General features: G+C 46.5%; 1 protein-coding gene across 1 annotated transcript in view; it reads left to right on the plus strand.

Annotated features, from left to right (window-relative positions):
- The first annotated feature begins 5981 nt into the window (after positions 1 to 5981).
- The window catches only part of FBXL2 (F-box and leucine rich repeat protein 2), a 477680-nt gene continuing 459705 nt past the window's right edge, over positions 5982 to 23956 (plus strand). Inside the window, exon 1 of the mRNA XM_078688338.1 lies at positions 5982 to 6116. Coding sequence (XP_078544464.1) covers positions 6114 to 6116 — 3 coding nt within the window. The 5' untranslated portion in view covers positions 5982 to 6113. The remainder of the gene's footprint in view (positions 6117 to 23956) is intronic.

The raw sequence follows: 23956 nt of genomic DNA on the forward strand, positions 1-23956 counted from the left end.
TCCATAGTAAAGCACCAAAGATTCACTCGGGGGCACAAAGGGGCAGGACGCTTCCCTCCTAGGGAAAACGACAGCGCTCTGCCCAGAAATAAAAACTAAAGCGCTCTCATCGCGCTGGGGGCACTGACAGCCCCACAAGTCCCCAGAGATGACCCCCACATCAAGAAGGGTCCCAGCAGTCCTGAGGCATCAAGGAGGCAGCACAGCAGCTCCTTATAAGAGAAATCCTCCAGCAATTCAAGGCATCCAGGGGGTGGGAAGGGCCCAGGGAGGCAAGCCTTCCCCTGGGCCCAAGCAGCAGCATGCCCCTGGCAGATTCCAGTCAGAAACAAGAACATTTTGTAAGGAGACCCAGCCCCTTTTCATACAGTGAATTCCTTTGTCTAAAGGTGCAGGGTGGGGGAAAAACCAGGCGCAGCTGGTTTGGGAGCACTCTTGATGTGCTCAGCCCCTCACTTTATTTCACTGGCAGGGCTAGGGACATTAGACGCACCACAGGGGGCGGAGCCAGGATTGTGTGGGGAAAGTCCAGCCCTATTCAGGACCCAGGTACACCCCTCCCTCACATCAGCATGCTAATCTCTCCATTCACCACCGGGGCAGACCCATCCAGACTCCTGGAGCCAGGCTCACCAGCCAGCTTCAGCCAATCACGTGCCAGCACACTCACTGCACACGCACACCCATGTCTAGAAGTGGCACTTCTACATTAGACACATACACGCCGCATACATCATTGCGCAGCATTCAATCACACGAGTCGGCACGTACCAGACTCGAGCCTGCATACCCCATGCATCAGGAACTACCAGGGACACATACATTCCCCATGCATTCCTATGGGAGGGCAGGCCTATCTCACCACACGCACGCACTTTACCCTGGGACACAGTGGTAAAGTGCGCAGAAACCAAAAATCACTAACACCATGTTACAAAAACAGGCTAGGAAAAAGCAAAAAGTTTCAGGGTGAACCTGCCAAAAAGGGCCGGGTCCAACAGAGTTACTACCATTTTCTTTTTTTTTGGCCTTCTCAGTGGGGCAATGCTCCTCCGCCCACTGGGCCCAACACAACACTCAACAAAGAAGACAGAGAGCAGGATGGATGAGCTGGCTCAGCTCCTTTGATGTTGTTTCTCAGCTTACAACTTGGTTTATATACATAGTTAATAAATAAAGGTTTGCTCACCTCTGTGGGCATGTGGGTTAGTGCTACCCTGAGATGCTCTTCCCGGCGAGCGTTTAATACTCCTTTTATTTATCTACTCGCATGCGTCTGCTTGAGTGGGCCAGCCCTATCAAGTACCACACAGAGGTTAGACTATCGAATTTTAGTCATGGTGTCCACTTAACAGCACTAAAATATATTAGCTCCCTGACACACTGTGGGGATCATGTGGTGCTCCAACAGCTTCACCCGTACATGGGGTACACACAGCCGCTGAGCACTCGGCATTGTCTGCCAACACCTATTACAATAGCTTGACAGCCAGCCTAGGATACTCAGTGCTATGGTGACTCTGTCTTATTTGCAGTTTAGGCTACATTGTATTTGTTTCCATCTGCCAGACGTCAGTGCCATGCAGTAAACAAATGGTGCTCTCTCTGGCCCTGCCTCTCTGAGACACATGTGTGACATCAGAAAGGCTGCTCGATCCATTTTTTTTTTTTTTTTAACTTTATTCCGTTTTATTAATGAACCATAAAAGTACAATGAAAATACAAAAAACATTGTCAGTTCAACCAATGCACAGTTACATTTCAATTTAGGTATTTACAGTAAATCAGTTATCGTGCGGTTTATAATATGACGATAAAAGCACTAAAACAATAAAATCCATGAAATAACAGAGTTTAAAACACGTTAAAAAAACTAATTATTGCTGAGACAGAGCAGTCTACTTACAATAGTAGAATACTACAAACGAATCAGTCTTCGTCTAATTAGCCACATCGAAAACAAAAATTTGGAAATAGCAGTAACTATCAGTGCATTGGTATCAGTTTTTAAAATTCTAAAATAATCTATATAATTCCTGACTCCTAGGTTCACACATAACTGTATGATCCATTTTTTTCTGATAACAGAATAAACAGGACAAAACAAGATCACATGGATTAAGGATTCATTTGGATCATTGCAACCTGGGCAAGGACGAGCTAAACCCAATTTCCATTTGTCAGTATAAGAATGGAGGGGTAATGTACCATATCTGAACTGTAAAAACAGTTTTTTTGCTAAGACAGGTTCTATAATGTCTAATTCTTTCTCAAAACTATAGACATTCTTAAAATCCAAAAAGCTGTTAGTGAGACTAGAAGGTCTAGAAGGTCTGGCTGTTCGAAGAACCTCTTCTAAATTAAAATGTTTTATAGACTCAGCCAGGGTTCTCTTCGAGATGGATTTACATGTGTCCTCCGGGTTGGACCAGAGATTCTCCATGCCGATCCTAGACGCCTGCCCCCTTATAAAAGATAGCCACTTTATCCTCCCTACACCCGGGCGTGCCATCACGATCTTTAGTTCTTCTCTATAGCACTCAAGCTCCGGGACACTCCACAATCTACGCCAGTAGAGAAGCGGACGTGAGGCAATTACTTCTGCAATAGGCCTCAAGTTTGTATCCAGCCTTAGTGGAACTAGGGGAGTATTGGTTGGTAAGGAGAGCAGCTGTCTAATAAATTTATTCTCGGTTATACTAATCTCGTTCGCTGAACAGTGGCCCCAGAGTTCCGCCCCGTAAAGGGTGGATGATCTGGTTTGAACCTTATATATTTCTAGGGGTACACTGACTAGCTTATGGACGCAGGATTTCTGGACTTTAAGAATACCCCCCATAGACTGGGAAAGGGTTAAATTAGCCTTGGTCATTTGGGTTTCCCAACTCATTTTATCTTTTTTTTTTTTTTTTTTTTTTTTTAGTCCTCATATCCACCATGGTTTTTGAAAGCCATTTAGAATAAGCATCAGACAAGCTTACACAGTATAGTAACTGGAAGGAATCATTTCATTCGAGAGGAGAGCCACAGATCCCGCAACTGTCTCAGCTTGAAATTCTTTTAGGCTACCAGTGGGGAGGCCTACTGCTGGGCCAGGGCCGGGATATGACCGGATACGATTGAGTTGGCACCATAGTAGTATAATCATTGGACCCGGGGAAAAAAAAAAAAAAAAAACCCGGATCTTTATTGAGACCATACAATCGAATGCCAAAAGGTCCTTTTGCATTGGTTTCCTGATCTGGCTAGATCTATGCGTGCAGTCTGTAGCGTTGATGTCAGCCAGTCTCCGTGGGAAGGGGGGATGGAATCCTTCCATCTCCTGCAGATCTCTCTTCTTGCTAAAAGGATCGAACTCATTTTATCGTTTAAGGTCAGGCCTAGATAGGTGAAATTATTTACCCTTTCCAGGGCTCGTCCGTCCATAGTCGGGCGGGGGCAATTAGTTGCAGTGCCATTAAACACCATGTACTTTGTTTTGTCTATGTTAATTACCAAATTCCTGTCCCTACAGAACTTGGTAAACTGATCTAACACCCGCTGCATCCCCATAGGTGTTTTTGAGAGCAGCAGGGTGTCATCTGCAAACATGAGTGCAGGAAATTTACCACCCGCTAAATTAGGGGCGTCACTGTTTGGTACGCCAGTTAGGTCATCAACAAGGCCGTTTAGAAAAAGGGAAAATAACGTAGGGGCCAGTACGCATCCCTGCCTAACTCCCTTCTCAATAGGAAAATCTCTGGTTAGCTGGCCATTTTTGCCATAACGAACCTTTGCATAGGTTCCTTCGTGGAGTCTTTTAAATTGGAGACATAAATAGGGTGGAATCCCCATTGATGTTAATATGCTCCAAAGTTGGTTTCTATCCACCATGTCAAATGCGGATTTGAGGTCCACAAATGTCAGGTAAAGACTCCCCCCTTCCATCACCACATGCTTCCAGTAAAGGACCTGGAGCCGTAGTAATTGATCGATGGTCGATGTTTTAGCACGGAACCCTGCTTGCAGGTGGGAGAGGATGTTATTCTCGCTAATCCAATCTTGCAAGCGTTGCAAAAGCAGTTTGGCATAGATCTTTTGAGTAACGTCAATAAGACTGATTGGTCTATAGTTTGACGGGGCCAACGGAGATCCCTTTTTATAAATCGGAATAATTTCGGCCCCCAAATCGGAATAATTTCGGCCCCCATTACTTTTGGCCGAGTCCTACATCCTGCTCGTCTATGAGCTCATGATCCTGAGACTGCAGCCCTAAATGGTCAGCCGGCAGCACAGATGGTGGCACAGTGGAGATAGGCTTTGTTCAGGTATAGAGAGGGAGAACAGGAAGGATTCCGCAACAGGATGGCTGAGTACTTGGCTGTTGGCTCAGATGCTGGGAGATTGAAGGTGCTGAGCTCAGGCACATTTGGTGATCACAGTGAGCTGGCTAATGGATAGAGAGCAATCACCGTGTTTATTGCAGGCATTGTGGTCTTAGACACATACTAATAATGCCATTTCTGTAGGTCTTTTACAGAAATTCCCTGATTGAATTACCAGAATGAGAAGGTCTCTTAGTCTTAGCTCCATTTGGGTGCAGCACAAATGCCTCACCTAAATGGCCATCATCTTTCCTTTTGTTCAAGTTTTATCCTGTCAGGGGGCTAGCTGCAGCTTAAAACCAGAAGCTAATACCATAAAGGAAACAAATTCAGATTGTGACTTCACAAGTGTTTGGGCTAAACCATGATTTGGAGGCAAGTTTTTTAGTTTCCAAATCCTGGAAGTAATAGATATGCATGCACTGTCAGGGTCAGATATATCTGTCTATATGAGCAATTACTTCAATAGCTATTTGATGTTGGTTCTAAACTCACTGAGCTATATTAGAGGGATTATACCTTGTGACCTACAGGTAACAAGGATCTCTAGAGCCAGGGTCAGCTCCTCCTCGCGAGCAGAGGAGCGTCACGCCACAGTGCAGCAGGCAAACACAAATAAACAAAATGGCATGCCAATGCCATATTATTTATTTGCCACTGCACCGGCTCACCCCGTGTACAGCGTGAGGGTGGGGGCGGGCTGAATCCTTCAAATGCAAAATGGCAGCACTGGTCTACAGTGCGCAAGTCGGATTGGCCGGCCATCTTGCGACGGCCAGCCCGACATGCTCACTGTAGACCCAGCAATCCAAAGGCTGTGAAATAGCCTGGGAATTGCTGGCACAGGACCCCAGCCTCAAAATGAGCGCTGGGTGCATCTGCTCCCACCAATCCTAGAGCTGTTTTCAGAGTATGAGAGCAGCTCCAGGATTGGTTGCAGATGCGTTCCACAAGCAGAAGGAAGTCCTTCCTTTTCCTTCCTGCTCATGGAAAGCCAAGAAGAGTGCTGCAGCTGTCTTGCTCCCAAATGTATGGTGAGTTGTGTGCCTTCGCGCCACGCCCTCTTTTATTTATGGTCGCCGCCACTGTCTGCAGCTAAAGCAGTAACCCACTGAACTGTCTACATAAAATACAAATGCTGTGCGAGTACGTCACTTAACAGGTCAAAGCACATAAATATGTTTTATTAGTGTCGTATGCTGCTCAGATGCTCCAAATAAAAGTCTCTTTTATTAACTACCCATTATTGTTAAAGACACAGCTGTATCAATTCGCTATTATCACAAAGAGGTTTCTTTCATGTAACAGAAAGCAATGAAATCTACAGTTCATTCTCTTCTCATGTACACCATTTCAGTGATTTCCAAGGACTTTAAATTAAATCTCGAGAATCGGAGTTTTAAAAACATTGACAATTACCTATTGTGTCTGGAGTGGTATATTTCTGCATACGTAACACGCATTAGACAGAATATGTTTGTGAAGCTTCGTGTTTATCGGAAGTTGCACGCTGTGTATGAATAAGAAGTCTCAACACGCACAACACAAACACACAGTACCTGGACTGCAGCAGCTGTCTCTCGATTGGCTTCTCTTGCTCTTCCTGTCACTTGACCATTCGCACTTCACCAATAGGCTTCCCCTCCCGGCCGCGAGGCTCCGCCCCTGATTCTCCACCTCGCACTGCCTGTGACAGTCGCCATCCACAGCCGATGAGCATCGCCGGGCGTTGGCTGCGGCTGCTCCGCTATGGTGAGTGCTTCCTCGTTCATCCTTCTCCCGCTACAGCGTGTGCTGAATGGCCTGCTCCCATCCGACTCCATCCCCGGGGCACACAGCGGTCCATCTCTCCGGGTGGTTCTCTTGCAGTCTACACCCATCATCCTTCTGTGTCACTGGGAGGGCGGATCCCCCTCACCCTCTTCAGGACACACGCCCATTACTTGCCACGGAATAGTACACACTCGGGCATGGAACAATTTTAAGAGTGGAGGTGCTTGCTGCCTTCAATGTTACACCAGTCATACGAATAGCGAAACATACATGCGGAACACGTGTATTCACCGTACTTTGCACCTTAGCAAGAGAGTGGTTTGGGAGCAGTATGTGTCCAGTGGTGCTCACTGTCCCGAATATGTTACTGGAGCATTCTGTGGTGGGGTAATTCTGTTTACACAAAGAGCACCTTCGCCATTAAAATGGCCTCTTGAAATGGCCACTAAATTTGCATCAGCCACGCAGTTTTACTCCCAAACATATATGATGCCAGTTAATTACATGTCCAGTTTGTTTTGATCGTATTAGAATTTTCGTTTCCGCTTCAGAATGACAAAAAACAACACCTTCACGTATAATTTCCTTACAGCTGATGTAATTTGAAATATTTATCAAACTGATTTACAGTTATTTGAATTTGATTATGTATTGGAAAACATTTGACATTCTGCAGCCGCTTCTTTGGGCTCTCTGACCCCCTGCAAGATTGTCACTCGGAATTTCCCTTACCTTGCAGTTAGAGAAAGGAGCGGTAAATAGCAAACTCCTTGTAAACAAATCTGCAACTTATCAGTAGACTTTGCCAGATATTTGACCTCTGTCTTTGAATCCACAGCAATTGCAACATCTTAAAAACAACATTTTAAAGGCCTCTGATGCTCATTCTCTCCCCGACTAACTGCACGGTTATTTCTTGGGTGCTGCAGGACCTCCTGCACCCCTACTACCAGTTCCCTCATATCCTGCAAAATCTTGTAGTGCATCTGTGCAATTCTGTCGCCCCAAACAGCTGCTGAGAGACAGATCATTCATCATAATCTCTCTCAATACGCACAGAATTGTGTTAGCTAATATTGTCTGTTGACACTTCACTAAGTTGCCACCTGCCCTTTTTTTTTTTAACTGAAAGGATCTGTGTTTTTCATTTTTTTTTACTCCAGGCCAGTAAAAATATTGGGAAAGCAGTAAATCTAAAACAGCAAACGCATAAAGAAAACAGTTCAACTGTATTTGCGAGCTATCTAAATCTTTTCAGGGTACTTATTGGAGCAAGATTGCAAATTATTTTTCACCTGCCTGCTTTTGTTTGCTCCGGAATAGCACAATATAAACAAATACTTACTATTTTTTCAAGACCAGATGCAACTCTGCCTTGTCCACAATGGTCTGTTTGTTAGGAGCCTCAGCCCAATCTTTTGGTATGTTCAGCCAGGATTTCTGCTCACAGCAGTGTTGGCTTGTTGCTCGAACCGGATTTCCTTAAAAAACAGAAGACAAGAGGCGTTTGGAAAAACAGGTACAGTTTGTTTAATTAAACGTTTCGGCCAGGAGAACACTTTCAGGCAATAGGTCTGAGGATGTCTCAATTTACATTGAGTGTGTGCTCTCTTTATGTAGAATATTACAACAAACAATAAAAGGTTTCCGGGGTACCATATATGGTAAGGAATGTTGGTTGCTGAGTCCTTTGGGGCCCAGATCGTATCCTATGCCGATGATACCCAGCTCCTCTTTACGTGTGAGAAAGGAGCAGATTTTGATGGAGAGAGTATCCATGGTTGCCTTGGGGTTGTTTTTAACTGGTTTCAGCTTAACAGCCTCAAGTGCAACCCGGATAAATCTGAGATTCTCTTCTTCGGGTGTCGGTCGGACCCAGTTTGGCAGGAATGGTGGCCTGTCAACATGTCTCCTCCAGCGGTCTCTTCCCAGTTAGTTAAGAATCTGGGGATTAAGATCGATAATGGGCTGACATTGAGATCACAGATCCTGGGTCTAACAGGTACATGCTTTGGCTTCCTCAGGATGTTCCGTAAGTTTCTTCCCTTGCTCTCGGAAGATCATAGGAAGATTACGGTGCAGGCCTTAATTGGCTCGAGATCGGACTATTCCAACGTCCTTTATCTCGGCCTACCGGAGTATCTCTTGCAACGGTTGCAGGTGGTCCAGAACTCGGCTGCACGGGCTATTTTTGGCCTTTACGGACGAGCTAGAACCTCCGGCCTCCTGCAGGCACTTCATTGGCTGCCTATCCGGAAGCGGATAGTTTTTAAGACCTTGACCGTGGCTCACAAGGCTCTTCACGCTTCTGGAGCGAAATATCTTCAAAAGAGGCTATCCTTTTACCATCCTGCCCGATCTCTGAGATCTGAGTCTCTGTTCCTTGCCTTGGTCCCGAGAGTAAAAAGGGCACGTATTGGGGGCCGGTCTTTCAGGCTGTTGGCGCCACAGCTTTGAAATACTTTGCCCTTGGTATTGCGTAGTACTTCTAATCTGTTGGCCTTCAGGAAGGGCCTTAAAACTTGGCTTTTTACTCTTTAGTTATTCTCTTATTCTGCTGTCTGGTCTTTTATTTTCCTTGTTGTGTTATCTGTTACAGGTCTACAATAAAAGCGCCGGGACACTCCTAGGAGTAGCCGTGCGCTATAAAAGATTTATATAACATAACATAACATAACTTTTTAGAGTCATAAATTATCAGCCAATGGTTACAACAGATAGGTCTTGACCTATGTGGACACAGAGTGGCCAGTGGTGATTATGTCCCATGTGGGTAGGGGGTGATCGCTATGCCCTGATTGGTTATGTTTTCCTAATTCATGTGGCATCTGACTTTATGGTGTTTTTAGGAGCGCTCTTACCCCCTTTGGTCATGTGTGCTTTATTGGAGCAGTCTTTCTGAACACTGTAATTTTGCTGCTTCTATCTGTGGCATTGATCAAGAGTTTCCTGCCCAAGTGTTTGCCTGTCAGCTATGCACCCTCCCACCTGTGACCCATCAATCAGTAATCACGGGCCTAGGTCGAAGAGCATGCCTGACAACATACTAGCGTATCGAGGTAGATGTGGATTCTGGAACGGGCAATTCTAGTAATAAGGATGATCGTTCATTTGTATCAATGGAGGCATAGATATCTATATTACATTCCCACCTTTAGCTGATTCTCCATCTGCACTATATAACTCATGCGTTTGTAACATTATTTTATTTGGGTCCTAATGCTCCCTATGCTCGTTTTTGACTACGACAACCTTCCTAATTACTTGCATTCCACCTAGTTTCAGGACTGCATTTTTACAGCTGATGATCCCAATGTTATAACCCCGCAACCCAATAGAAACACAATAATAGCTGGCAACAGTGATTTGCATAGACCGGTTATCCATCGTGGGAGCCAGAAGAACCAATAAAAAACACTCAGGCTCAGGGGCACCTCCCTCTTCTTGCATGCTTATCTCCAGACTATGCAATGCTTCAATTGGAAGTGTCGATGTTCTGTTGTCCATGTAATTCCCTGGGATGTATGTAAAGCTGGTGGTGCCGATCTTGGCACAGGCCCCTCTCTCCATTGCGGTCATAAAGTCCAACACATAACCGTGCTGCATTACCATGAGGCTGATAGCTCACATTTAATATTTGATCGATTTGAGGCCGAACTGTTCATCATATCGAGCATTTCCCACCTGGTAATCTACAGCCAGGGGGTGTAAGCGTTTGTCTGCAGGGTGAAGAAGAGTATCAACCACCCTTCCTCCCCCTCCTCACCCCGCAGTGCTTTTGTGAAGAGCCTACATTTTTCTGGAATATATTTGAACTGAGCCTATCCAAAATAGTCCGCTACTCTTCTTTCACGAGATTGGTGCAGCAAGGTGTTCTTTTTCTTTAACAGTTGCTGGTACAACTTTGTTAGGTCTTCTCTGGCAATGACCAGGGTTGGAGTGTTCAAGGTTAGCAGGGAACACAAACCTCTCCATCTGGGACCCAGCTGACTATAGGCATGCTCGCTGCAATGCCATTAAAAATCCATAAGCGTGTATGTGCCCCATTGCATATCCAGAATATGTAAAATCATTCCGCAGTTAGCATTTGTGCCCAAAGAAAGCTTTCCTTTTCCTCTGAAACATAAGGGGTACAGTGCAAGTTTCTTTACAGTCAGGGGTTGACCCTTCCCTTCTAACCAAGTGTATCCACTTACTTCGGTATCCCAGATTTCCTGACATGGGTTTGCCGAACTTTCATTAACCCCCGCCCCCCCATTCATCCCTTTCCCCTTTTTATCCACGAGCCGGACAGCCCTACACAGGAATTCTATGTCCGGAGACAGCTTGTTGTTAAAGAAGACTGTCCCGGAAACACTAAGAGCCACTCTCGGTCAACAGATGGGCACTGGAGCATATGTATTTGAGCTCGGAGTTAGGGGTTTGGCTACCTCCAAAAACCTCTCCTTTGGTAAATCTCAGGGCCAGGTGGTATCCTTCCCTATGGTACCCTTTTTGGCAGTCTGTTCGGCTCAGTTTGGATATTAGTGGGTTTTTCAGAACAAGGACATCCTATCTGCGCCTACCGCAATGACCAGATATAACATGACCTGGCAGATGCTTTGGAGCTGACTGAGGTCATGTGTTGATACCAGGTGTCGAAGGGCGCTGTGCAATGCATGTGGGATTCTGGAATTCTGTTTAGTGTAATTGAAGGTTACATACAAAAGGTCGCTACGTGAGCGTTGTAGTTCCCCCAATAGTGAATCTCTATTGACCCGGGAGTTCCACTGTGGTACTAAAGTTTGGGACGACTCATAGTAGGTAGATTGTACACAATCATACAAGTATACATAACGTTTGTCATGGTATTGTAGTTCAAGGTGTGAGTCCCTTCGGAGCCGTCTGCTCTCCTCCGGTGACTGTGTTTCTTCTGACCAATTTGACAATGTTCGCAGTATTTAGTTCATGGTTGCCATTGACATGGAGGAGCTCGACTACACGAAGGAACGGTGCACCCATGAGGGTGTCAAGCAAATCACTCGCTGAGGGCTGGTGGGTTTTTTCTCCTTTCATTGGCGTAAGTTCAGAAATGTCCTTTTTTTTTATTTTTTTTTTTTTTTTTTTTTTTTACCCCTCTTAGTTGGGGTCAAGGGCAAAACGGTTGGTGCACTTTGTCGGCTTTTTGGCTACTTGTTTTTTTAAATAACTTGGTTGATTGTTAACTTAGAAACATTACATATGCTCTGGTATTAATGTTTTCACAGACCCTGTATTTTGCCGTAAGGGTGTGAACCTGACACTACACTAGTTGTGATCTGGTGAGGCACCGGAAGGTGACACCTTTTAAAAACATCTTTTAGTAATTTGGGGGGTGAGGGTGTTTATTATTCTCTAGACATATATTATTTTTATAAGCCGTTGAGCCCTTCCACCCCACACAATCCTACTTGGGTGTTTTTTGGACCTTCAACATTTCGATTCCAAGTGATCAGATCAGTGATGGATAGGCTAGTGATGTGGTCCCATGAATACAGGGAAGGATTGAACTGTGGCTTTTCGTCAGAGACTTGTGGTTGACGCTAGTCTTGCTTAAACATTACAGCTCACTATCGCTATAGGTACATGGAAATATAGGATGAGGGGTCATGTTGTTGTTGCTGGTGTCTGCCATGTGAGCATGTTTTGGTGCTTGTGCTCCTTCCTGTTCCTGGCATGTGGTGTGTACTGTGGCCCTCTTTTGTGGCCTCAGATGCTTGGTTGTGCTGATCTCCACCCTGCCTTTAATCTAAATTCTTCCTTTTGTGCTGATTTTTGGGTGTTTTATGCTTTTAGTTTTGGACATTTTCCTTGAGGTGCACCATCCATTTTTTCCCTTGTCCCGTGGGGAGAGATTCCAGGGTTGCTTTGTGGTACTTCGTCCCTCACCTTTACTGCCCCCTTGGTGTCGGCAGTTAGTGTTGACTGTTTCCTGGATGGTGCCTGCAAGGTTGGAATAACATGAGCAGACTATGCCTGGAAGGGGGTGAAACCTGGAAGGGGGTGCACCTGGTGTCCGGAGCATGGGCAGAGTCTTGGAAGCAAGGTCCCTGGCCCCCCTTCTCCTTCGGGCCACACCCTGCCTTGGAAGGTTCAGTGAGTCCCCGACTTGAGTCTTGCGCTGATCATTACGCTAAGGTAGGGTGACCAAAATTCCCCCAAATCCTGAAAAATCGGGATATTACACAATAATGGGAGTAGGATTGCAATTTAACGTTGCAGGGGGACATAGAATGCCTGGAAAACGGTGCTCGCCAATAGGCACTACGGGACATAGACTAACTACAGGCTCAAAAGGCTAGTTCCGTGGGGCCTTTCAAAACCCTGGAAAGTTTTCAGGGATAGATTATCACAAAATTAAAGACCAGGACTGTCTGTGCACATCTGAGTCATCTGGCCAACCCACTCCAAGGCCTTTAGGCTTATTGACTCCTGCGTGTGGGGCTGCGGAATTTTAAGATCTTACAATCCTAGGCATGAGAAGAAAATTGATTCCTGCCACCAAGGATGGCTCTTTCATAACTCAAAGGGGGTCCTCCAATGCATCAGAGGCCTTTAGAGCAATATGGGGGTGCTGTTTGAACTGCACACCATGAAGGAAATGTTAAACTTGGCTGACCTGTTGGTCTAGTTTTTTTCTTCTTTGCCCCCTCCTCAGACTGCCTGCTCCTGGGTGGTGGCCAGCAGCAGAGTGTCGCCTGTTTTCTGTAAGCACTTTAGGCAACCTGATTATTCTGTGTTCCCATGGCCTAATCAACGATACTGGACCTAATGTGGATGCCTGATGACACAGTCCACAGCAGCCTGAAATTCCTGGAAGTGAGTAAAAATATTTTGAACTTCCAATGCTGCTTGTAGTTCTTTCTGTTTTGGAAAAGGGGGAGCTGTTTGTCGTTACTATCGGAGATGAACTACTGGGGTTAGGCCATTAGTATTATTAATATTTACTGTTTTCATTTGCTGTGGGGGCCTGTTTTACTGTGTATTTTGGCTCTGTGATTTCGAGAAGGCGCTACCTTCCCACCCTGTCAACCCTCCCTGCTGGGGCTGTGGCCCTGGTTCCTGTTGCACTGGGTTCCATGTCTGTGGGTGCTGCTGCCACATGCTTGGCCAATTTCTGGATCCCTTCTGTGGTTGTGCGGCGACTGGCTGACCTCCTTGCGTCTGTGCATATGGTACGCTCTGGTTACCCTGTGCTTGGTACTGAGGAGGGGCATTCGTGGGGGTTTGTGGCAGTTTGCACTGGTTCAATGCCTTCTGCTGCTCATGGCATGCCTTTATCTGGCACCTCTCTACCAGGTGACCACGCCTATGGCAATAATAGCACTCTCTAGGGTATAGTTGCGACCAGCCTTCTGGCCTCCACTACCATATCCTAGTTTCTTTAGAAAATTGAAAAAAGAATGTGACTTGTTGGCCTGAATGGGTCCACTGCTGTCCAGTTTTATTTCCCCATCTTGCTCACATTCTATTTGAGAAATCACCTTATGCTTTCCTCTGGCTTCATGGTATCTGCCATTAGCCCTCTTACATCTGGGTGGTCGGGGAATATTTCGCTCAGGGCTGTCCAGATCCGGTGCAGGTGCATATTAAATGTGGCTCCGTCATGCTGGTTATCTGTTAGCCTGTTCACCGGAATGTGAGTTCCGGTGCATACTAAATGTGGCCCCTCATGCTGGGTATCTGCTAGCCTGTTTGCTGGAATGTGAGCTCTGTTGAACACTGTGTTTGTCTGCTCCCCAATTCGACTGCTTAGCAGACTCCTAATGTCTCCTATTGCTAGATTGATACCTGCAGTGTTTTTCTCGAAGCATGTAATGCACTACCCTGCCCCCTCCAGCAATGTCTATAACTTGGTTCTCAAACCCTCTTTATTCATCTGGGACCATGGCATGAATATAATCCCCGATGGGCCCTTCTGTCGTAAAGGGCCCACTCTCACTCTAAGTGACTCTACTGGGTTTTCCTCAACATATTCCCATCTGGCAAGGCAGCGCTGCATATAGAGAAAGTCCATCTTATGGTTTCCTCATTCATGCCTGATGCAGTCCTCCGCTACTACCATATCCTCTAGCTCAAACAATCCTTCTTTCAATGACCGTTGATCCCTCTCCTCAGTCCAATCAGCGAATAGGTCGCAAAACGAGTATACAAAGACCTTGCCTTCCCTTTGAACTATTATCTCACTCGTGGTTTGTCTGTCGTTGTCGTGCACTCGTGAGGAGCAACGCGTATCTTCTTCGCTGCTTCCCTCGTATGCACAAACTGGTACAATTTTGTTTTTCCTGCATTGCAGGTGGGTAAATATCAGGCTGTCTTGCTCATTTATCTCCTGGTCCGCCCCTCTCCTATGCCGACCGACCGAACAATGTGGCTCTGAGCCCTCCTAGTGGCCTTTCATCGTTCTCTGACTTTTTCCTGGGCGGCGCCCTTTACCAGGCTTTGCTTTCCTCATGAGGAGAGTGTACTGTCCTATATTCTTGTTCTAACTCCTGGTTGCGCACCGTCTCTTTCTTGATCTTCTAATCATACCTCTCTTCCATGTTCCATCTGGCCTGGCCCTTCTGCTCAGAGCTACACGCTGCTTTAGTTAGCCTGGCTTCACCCTCAAACTCGCTCTCCTCAGCTACCTGGGCAAACCCTGTAGCCCCACCCTCGTCATCGGTTCCTAGGGGGACTAGAGCTCGCTTCATCTCCCGAGCTTGCCGAGTCGCTCTGGAGAACTGCCACACATTTTCTTGACACATATTTGCGCTCGCATGACCCAGTTGGAATGTTTATTTTACCTGTCTTTGAGGTGTCACATCTTGAGTGTGATGGATAGGGAGTCAAGCTTTTGGGGACCTTCCCTAGAAACGTGGGCTGTACTAATGGTTCATGGGTTTGTTTGCTTTTAGATTTCTTGGGCTTAGACCTGACTGACCTTCTTTCGATTTGGGGGGTGGCTTGTCGGCTTCTACTATTATTGGGTGCAAATATCCTAATGTAAGGGAAGCTGGTGTGAATACATCCATCCCAGCATATGGTGGGAAGGTGCTGATGCCTAGCTTGCTGTCGGCATCATGGGTCTATCAGGTTGAACCTCTTCAAAAACAGCCCACAATCCTAACACTCCCTCCCTTTTGTCTCTTTTCTGTCCTGTATATGTGTTTTAGTGTGCTCAATTATATTTGTGTCAAATGTTCTCTCCTTAGGCCAGGGAATGTGTGTGCCTTAATATGTAAATGCCACTCTTGGTAATACTTACGTTTTTTTTTATCTGTTTGGGGAACCTAATCTCCATATGCTTTAGTGGTGAATCCATGACAATTTTAGCAATTTGGATAATACAATTCAAATGACTTTTTTTTTTTTAGTTTTGTTTGTTGAATCGTAGGGGCTATTCATACGTGGTGCACTCTTATAATTTGCATACTATGAGTTCAGTGCTTACACTTTTTACTTCAGACAGTTAGAACAAGCATTTAAATAAAACAAGATAACACTGCATATGTATTATACTAAAAAGGCAGAATATTTGATATGTTGGAATAAAACTTGCTTGAATTCAAATTTTCATACGATAAATTTAAAAAAAAAACAATCAATGCTTTATCATCAGATGCAAGTATACGTTCCAATGATGGTCGTTATTAGTACATTCATTACGTTTTATCCTCTAGCAAGAGAAGACTAGCGTGGAACACGTTCCTAAGTGAGCTGGATAGTCTGCCACTATCTGCTTCTAGACAAATGTGGTAAACATAGACACCATTTAGTAATAACACTGCAATCACTGGACCTTCTTGGCCACACATGAGTTACGCTCGGTTTCCTGTGTTCATGTTTTCCCCATATGCATTCTGTAACGCACAGAGTCAAGCTAGATGCACCTCCCAACCTCCTTCCAAATACTATGGATGTTAAGAAACCACTTTAGCACTGGAAAACCGTTGAACAAAAAAATCATGATACTGAGGTTTCAAGTACGTCCAATCAGGATTTATGAGGATTGCTATGCCATAAAATTCAGCGTCCTGGGAGTTATCCAGGGCTATACATATTATTACACTGTATTCACCTCAGCTAGCGATTAGCTATAATTTATAAATATAATTCCAGATTTGTAAAGCATGACTTTTCATCCCTAAGGGTATCCAGGTGTTGGGGGCTGTCGGGGAGATTAAGTGAGCTATTGCCCTTAGTCACAGGATGCTGAGCTGAGCTGCCTTTGGTGCCGGGGATCGAACAGTGAGCCCCACGTTCTGGAGTCTGCCACTCTGGACTCTGTGCCACACACCTCTCCCTTAATGAACAAAAGTGACTTCCGTGCGAACGCCTCTGAAGCCGCCTCACAACTGATACAGTTAAGACTCATGAAATAGGTAATATTCCAGACCCTGTTAGTGGCAGGGCACTCAGGTTATCTTTTTACGCTTCTCTCTAGTTTTCCATTTGCCAAATGCTTTAGACTATGTTTAAGGTTCTGATGTAGTCTCTTGCCCTCTGTGACTGCTGCTTCAAGACGGACCTCCGTTTCAGCGTAACTTCCAATCAATTGCGGTGTCTGCCCACCGTTCTCATTGCAAAACGTGAATCCATCAGTGTGGGGTCACCTTCGCTCGGCTGCAGTTGGGTACCAAGTACCAATCCTCGTGCAAACAGAAGACGTGAGTCATTTGGCAAAACAGGAACAGTTTGTTTAATTAAACAGTTCTGCCGAGAAAACAGTTACAGGCACTAGGTCTGAGGACTGTCTCAATTTTACATCAAGTGTGTGCTCTCTTTTTCTACAATGTTACAGCAAGCATTAAAGGCTTTCAGCGTACCATATATAGTGAGGAATGTTAGCTGCTGCCTTTAGAGTCATAAATGAATGGTCAATGGTTACTACAGGTGGGTCTTAACCTGGGTGGACACATTGTGTTGGCACGAGGAGCCCATGATTACTGTGTTGTCTAGGCCCTGATTGGCTTTGTGTTCCTAATTCACGTGGCATCTGATTCTATGGTGTTTTTAGGGGTGCATGTACTGCCCATGTGTGATTTATTGGGGCAATCTCACCTGACCATTGCAATGTTGCTGTGACTGTCTGTGGAATTGATCGAGGTTCTTGCCTAAGTGTTTGCCTGCCAGCTATACACCCTCCCACTTGTGACCCATCAATCAGTAATCCCAGTCCTAAATTGCAGGACCTGCCTGACTAGATACTTGCTTGTTGAGGTAGATGTGGAGTACGGAACAGGCGATTCTATTAATTAGAATGATAATTCATTTTTATTGATAAACTCATTGATATCCATATTAATAGGTTAAAGTGTGTTTAGGCTTCCTGTTGTTGCTGCCTTCTGGGAAACAACGTGTGTTCCCACTTTTGGAGACTAAAGTGTGTTCCTGAACTGTGGGAAGTACAGTGTATCAGGATATAGTTGATGAACTAGGATTTCGCTGGGTTTGAGAAACTCAGGGGAGTTGCTGATCTTTGGAAACATGTGATCTCGATTGGCTTTGGGAAGCCTTAGGGTGCCAAATGTTTGAGGAGCATAGCGTGGTGTCAGTCTTTGAGGATTTCCTTGTATTACGTTTTTGCTATTTCCAAGGTGTAGATTGGCTTGAAAGCAACTACAAGCCTGACTGTGGAAACCAGGGTTGTTTTCTACTGTTTAAATGTACTCTTGCCACATCTGAATGCACTATTCCCTTGCATGTCCACTTTTCACTATCTGTAGTCATGGATGCACCGAGTATGTAAACATGCACACTTTTTATAAGGACACCTTTATTTCGAGGTTGAACATTATCATGCAATGCAGGCACACAATATGCCAGTTATTACAACCAGTGTTCATACCAGCGGTGGGGCATGGATGCCAACAATATGCCAATAATTATTGTCATTATGCTCGGCGTCAGTATTATGCCAACAATTGGCATCACCATTGTGTGTATGTCTGCAATTGCTTAGATCTATCATCCCAATATGCCAAGAACAGTATTTTATGAAGGTTGGCTGCCGCAACCTCATTGAGTCCCCAGTATGCTATGAATGATCACCATTGGGTTTGCTATGCATATAGCAATATGACTGCATTCTAGGTGAGATCTGAACTCACGCCACTGTATTTGGAGAAAATGCTGCTCAATAGAGTGGGGGACCACCTGAAAGAGCGACTGCAGCTGGTTGCAGGAAGCTATCTGTTATATGCCAGGCCAGTGGAATTATGTGATTTTGCAGCAGCAGCGTATTCTGCATATTTGTTTTTGTTTGCCACATAATATGCTGCATAATTTGCAGACAATATAACCAAAAATGGGTTTCTAGCGCAAATGGATAAAATGATCTAGCCGGTAGTGGGTAAAATCTGAGTGACCTTGAGATATATGTAATTACTTGTTTGCCTTATGTTATTTTATCTTACTAGGTACCATTGTTCTTTCTCAGGCCATTTCCTTTGACATTTTATTGGTTTTTACTGGGACGACAGGCCCATTGTGCATTGCAGAGGTGGGATGTTTTGAACCTGCAGTGCCATTGTTTGGGGAGGAGGCATTTCACTGTTTCCACCAGCTGATAAAATAATCAGTGTGTTTGCTTTTGTTAGGGTTCCAGATGCAAATAGTTATTTCTCTATGTGTAAAGCGCAGTAGCTCTAGATTGCAATTGATGACAAGGAGGAACAAAGTAAAAAGAAGTGTATTTTTAAAAATGTTTAAGTCATGAACCTAATGCGTTTCTATTTCAGGAGTCACCCATTGTGGTGAATAGTTATGAACTTTATGGCAGGACCGGAGGCTTCAGATTAGGCTCAATCTTTCTCCAAGTATTGTACTCCAGCAGCCTTACAAAAAAACATAATTTTTATTGAAACTACATTTCCCATGAACATAGGGAAAATGGAAACAGAAAAAGTCCAAACAGCAGCAGCCAATCCTGTGTCCGGACGCCTCATAACCTTCTCTGCAGACACTCTATCTTCCTCTTTCTTCGCTGCTCCAGCAGCATTAAGATGAGTGGCTTTGCTTTATATCCTAATATTTGTTAGATTATTGGCTTTTTTAACTGCATTGCCTACACGCTATAACAAAACTTGTGGGTCATTGCCTCGTGTGTATTTGGACTGTACATTAACAACATTCTGTTTACAGGTTCGGCCGGGGGGGGGGGGGCGTTTCTCCGCTCCTTCACAGCGATTACTTCAGGCTCTCAGCACGGTGCGGCCTCCCGCCGCTAGGGGACGGCGTACCCTCTCACTTGCGCACTATCAGTGCGTTTTACCCCCCGCGCGGCCGCGAGTCGTCTAGTTCCATTTTAACTGTCACAGCGCAGTTTAGACGGACTCGCTGCGGCCGCGGGGAAAGATTTATGATCAGTGTTTAGCGCGTTTGGGCTTATTGTCAAGTTTGAGAGCCCCTGCCTGGAGCCTGAACACACGCGTTTCGGGTAAGACTATTACTCATTTAAAGGGACAGGCCAAGGCAGGCTTTTTCTGGTGCCCTCGGTATAAGTAGGACGATTTGGGTCCCAGGCCTGTGACATTTGTAAGGTGCACGTTCCGTGCTTTAATTCTCAAGGGTTTTTGCCCTCTATTGATTCCCCTTGTCTGTCTGTCCTTGAGATTGGAGTGCTGCTCCACTAAGGAGTATGAGAACTACTATGAAGAGGAAGAGGAAGAGGAGGAGGATGTCATATACCTACCTGTGAACCACCATTTTTGGCAGGTCATGGACTCCTCTATCCTAAAGGCTGTGTCCCAAGTGGTTGTGCCGTTGGAGAAGAAAATTGATCTTTTACAAGCGCAATGTCAACCCCTCGTTCAGACGGAAGATTTGTCGGGCCTACAACTCCCCTACCAACCCTCAACTAGCGCGGTGGAACCCAAATGTACGCATTTAGAAGACGCGGGTGTGGCTACGGACGCCTTTACACGCTGCAAAAAAGCATTCCTGAATGCCAAGACCTCTGTATCTCCCAGCAAACCGGAGGAGGTTCTGGCGGGACCCTCTGGTGTTCTCGACGAAGTGGCTACACTGGACCCAGACGAGTCCCCCTCAGGCCTTCGATGGAGATGGGGAGTCGGAGCGTCCATGGCGCCCATCTAACCCTGCCCAGTAAACTTCTACGGACCAGGGCACAGACATGCTTAATCCTGATAAATTATTGCATCCTCGCTCATCGCAGAGGTTCCCGGCCCCCAAGGTGGCAGCCTACAGGGCGGCCAGGCTGTGCAAGCCCCTGGACCAAGAGGTACAAAGTTGTCATCGCGCAGAGTGCCCACGACCTACCCCAGAGGGTAAGGTCGCAGTTACGCCTGAAGTGGACCCTAAGATGTCCACATTTTTGGCGAAATTCATCCGAGACCCCAAAAAAGGCATTGATCGCTCGTGGACGGCGTGCCAAGATAAGCTCTTGGACACGGCGGGGCCCTTGGCAAAAATTCTAGATATGGCCGAAGACCCAAGGCTTCGGGCACTCTGATCTCTCCGGACACCCTCTCTCGTTGGGTGCAGAGAGCGGGTATTTTCTTAGGGAAAGTCAATGTGGCAATATCAACCAAGCATTGCAGGTCCCTACTCCTAAAAATTGATCCTAAGCTAGGGGAGCCGGCTACCTCAGAAGTGGGGCCAATTGCAGAGGGCTCCCTTAGTGGAGCAACTGGGTACATTTGTTAATATGTTTAACTCTTGTGATAGAGCCCAAACGACGATTAAGTGCATCTTTACCTTATGTGTTTTTGGCACAGCCGGTCGTGGCAGCGGGTACTCGGCCGGCCGCCCCTACAACAGAGCCTCCTACAAGCAAGGCGAATGCCATAGAGGAGAGTACCAGGACCCAGACAAATTCGGGAATTTCGACCCGAACAGGAGTTATCCCCACCGCAGGGGTGGCAGAGGCCGAGGAGATGGTGCATACAGCAACCAAAGAGGTGAGAGTGCAGATTTTGGGGAGGTGAAGTTGGGGGGCAGGCTACAGCTTTTTCTTCAAAATTGCTCTTTGCTTACCTCTGATGCTTACAAACCGTCAGAGGGTTTAAAATCGAGTATTCAGATCTGCCTAGTCAGCTCCTTCGCCTGACACCTATAGCCTTCACACATGTACAGAGGGATCTAATAGACAAAGAGATCTCAGAGTTATTACGGAAGGGTGCAATTACCCTCTACACTCTGCACCTCCGGGGGTTCCTAAGCAACATCTTCTTAGTGGAGAAGCAGGATGGAGGCTACCACCCCGTAATAAATCTGAGAGTTCAACTGGTGGCTTAGTGATTGCCATTTCAAAATGGAGGGCATTCACCTCTTGAGGGATCCGTTAGAGGAACGGGACTGGATGGTCCGCCTGGATCTCAAGGATGCTAACTTACGATCCCGATTTAAATTTTTTTTTATATATATATATTTTTTTTTTAAGTTATCCCCCCTCACAGACATTTTCTTCAGTTCCAGTAGGGTTTGCAGATTTTCGAGTTCACTTCCCTTCCTTTCGGACTGTCCTACGCTCCATGGTGTTTCACCAAGCTGATGAAACATGTGGTGGAGCGTCTCCGATCAGAGGGCGTCTGGCTGGTAATTTATCTGGACAACATACTCCTCATGAGTCCGTGTCCTCAACGGCTGGTGACCCAGTTACAAGCGGTGTCTCTCCTAGAGCTGTTGGGGTTTATAATCAACGAGACCAAGTCGAACCTTCTCCCTTCCCAGAGGATACAGTTTCTGGGCTTCATGATAGACTCGGTAGCGGTTACCTTGTCCCTGCCCTCTCGAAAGTTATCCAAGATCAGACACGAGCTGAAGCGTACTCTAACAAGGCCCACGATTCTGCTACGCCACTTGGCCAGAGTGGTGAACCTTCTCTCGTCCGCGATCCAGGCGATTTTTCCGGGTCCCCTACACTACAGGGCCCTTCAGCGTCTCAAAGCTTTTCACTTGCGCAAAGGCCTCACTTACTCTCAGGTCGTGGCCCCTCACAGAGGAGGCCAAAACAGAATTGCAATGGCGGGTCAAACATATGGCAGCCTGGAACGGCTGAGCGATTTTCAGTTCCAAACCGGATCTGATAATAGAGTCCGACACCAGTGGTTCTGGTTGGGGCACCTGTGCGGCGAAGTATCTATCGGCGGAAGATGGTCCTCTTCCGAGCAGATCCTTCACATCAATTCCTTGGAGTTGATGACGGGCTCGTTCGCGGTTAAGTGTTGGACAAAGGACAGGATCCAAAGTTGTGTTCTGCTCAAGATGAACAATGTGGCATAGGTGGGACACGGTCCAAAGCATTATCCAATCTAGCCCGCCTGGAATATTGTCTATCCAATCAGATATCCCTGTCAGCGGAGCATCTTCCGAGTTCGTCCAACCAGGTGGCAGACTGGTGCTCTTGTCACTGGAAGGACACCAGCCTATGTCAACTTCATATCGGTATTTTCAGGGAAATCCAAGCTCGGTAGGGCCCATTCACTTTGCCTCCCGTCTGGACACCCAACTGGAACGTTACTTCAGTTGGTGCCCGGATCCGGAGGCGTTGGCAACAGATGCTTTTTTCCAGGATTGGAGCAAGGAACAGGGTTACGCATTTCCCCCCTTCGCAATGATCATGAGGTTATCAACCCAGGTGAGGAGACAACAGGCAGAGCTAGTGGTAATTACTCCGATATGGAGGTCGCAAGCCTGGTTTCCAGTTCTGATGGAACTTTCCTGGGATTTTCCAATCCCTCCACCCCTCAGTCTCGATCTCCTCTAAGATCCTCAGGGGAATCCTCACCGTCTTCTGGCCACAGGCGGCCTGCGCTTGATGGCCTGGCGGGTTACATGCAACGCTGGAATGTCCCAGGCCTTTCGGAAGAAGCTGCCACGTTGCTCTCTAACTCCTGGGCCGAGAGCACCAATAAGAGATACCGATCCGCTTGGTCAAGGTGGGTGTTGGACTTGGCCCTTATGGCAGGTTCACCCCTGAACCTTTTGCTTGTTATATGTGACCTGGGGATGGTGATTCTTGGTTTCTGTCCAATTTCACTGTGTCCCAGTGGAAAGTGCGTGCACACTCTGAGTGCGTGTGGTGAGATAGGCCTGCCCTCCCATAGGAATGCATGGGGAATGTATGTGTCCCTGGTAGTTCCTGATGCGTGGGGTGTGCAGGCTCGAGTCTGGTATGTGCGGACTCGTGTGATTGAATGCTGCGCAATGATGCATGCAGCGTTTTTGTGTCTAATATGGAAGTGCCACTTCTAGAAGTGTGCCTGTCTGTGCAGTGAGTGTGCTGGCGTGTGATTGGCTGGAGCTGGCTGGGGTGCCAGGCTCCATGAGTCATGATGGGTCTGCCCGGTGGTGAGTGTTGAGATTAGCATGTGTGATGTGAGGGAATGGTGCACCTGGAAGTGGTGCACCTGGGTCCTGAATAGGGCTGGGCTTTCCCCACACAATGCTGGCTCCGCCCCCTGTGGTGTGTCTAATGCCCCTAACCCTGCCAGTGAATAGAGTGAGGGGCTGAGCCCATCAAGAGTGCTCCCAAACCAGCTGCAACTGTTTTTTCCCCCACCCTGCACCTTTAGACAAAGGAATTCAATGTATAAAAAGGGGCTGTGTCTCCTTACAAAATGTTCTTGTTTTCCACTCGAATCGACCAGGGGCGTGCTGCTGCTGGGACCCAGGGGAAGGCTTGCCTCCCTGGGCCCTGCCCAGCCCCAGGACTGCTGAGGTCCTGGACTCCTGAAAGGACTTTTGCTGACCTGTGTGCTGGACTGGTGTTTTCCTAGCGCCTGGGGGCTCTTCGTGGTTTCCCTAGCGCCTGGGAGCGCTCTTAATTGTCCTACAGCGCTTGGGAGCGCTGTATT

This window comes from Lissotriton helveticus, chromosome 4_1 (genome assembly GCF_964261635.1).
Source record: "Lissotriton helveticus chromosome 4_1, aLisHel1.1, whole genome shotgun sequence".
Lineage (NCBI taxonomy): Eukaryota > Metazoa > Chordata > Amphibia > Caudata > Salamandridae > Lissotriton > Lissotriton helveticus.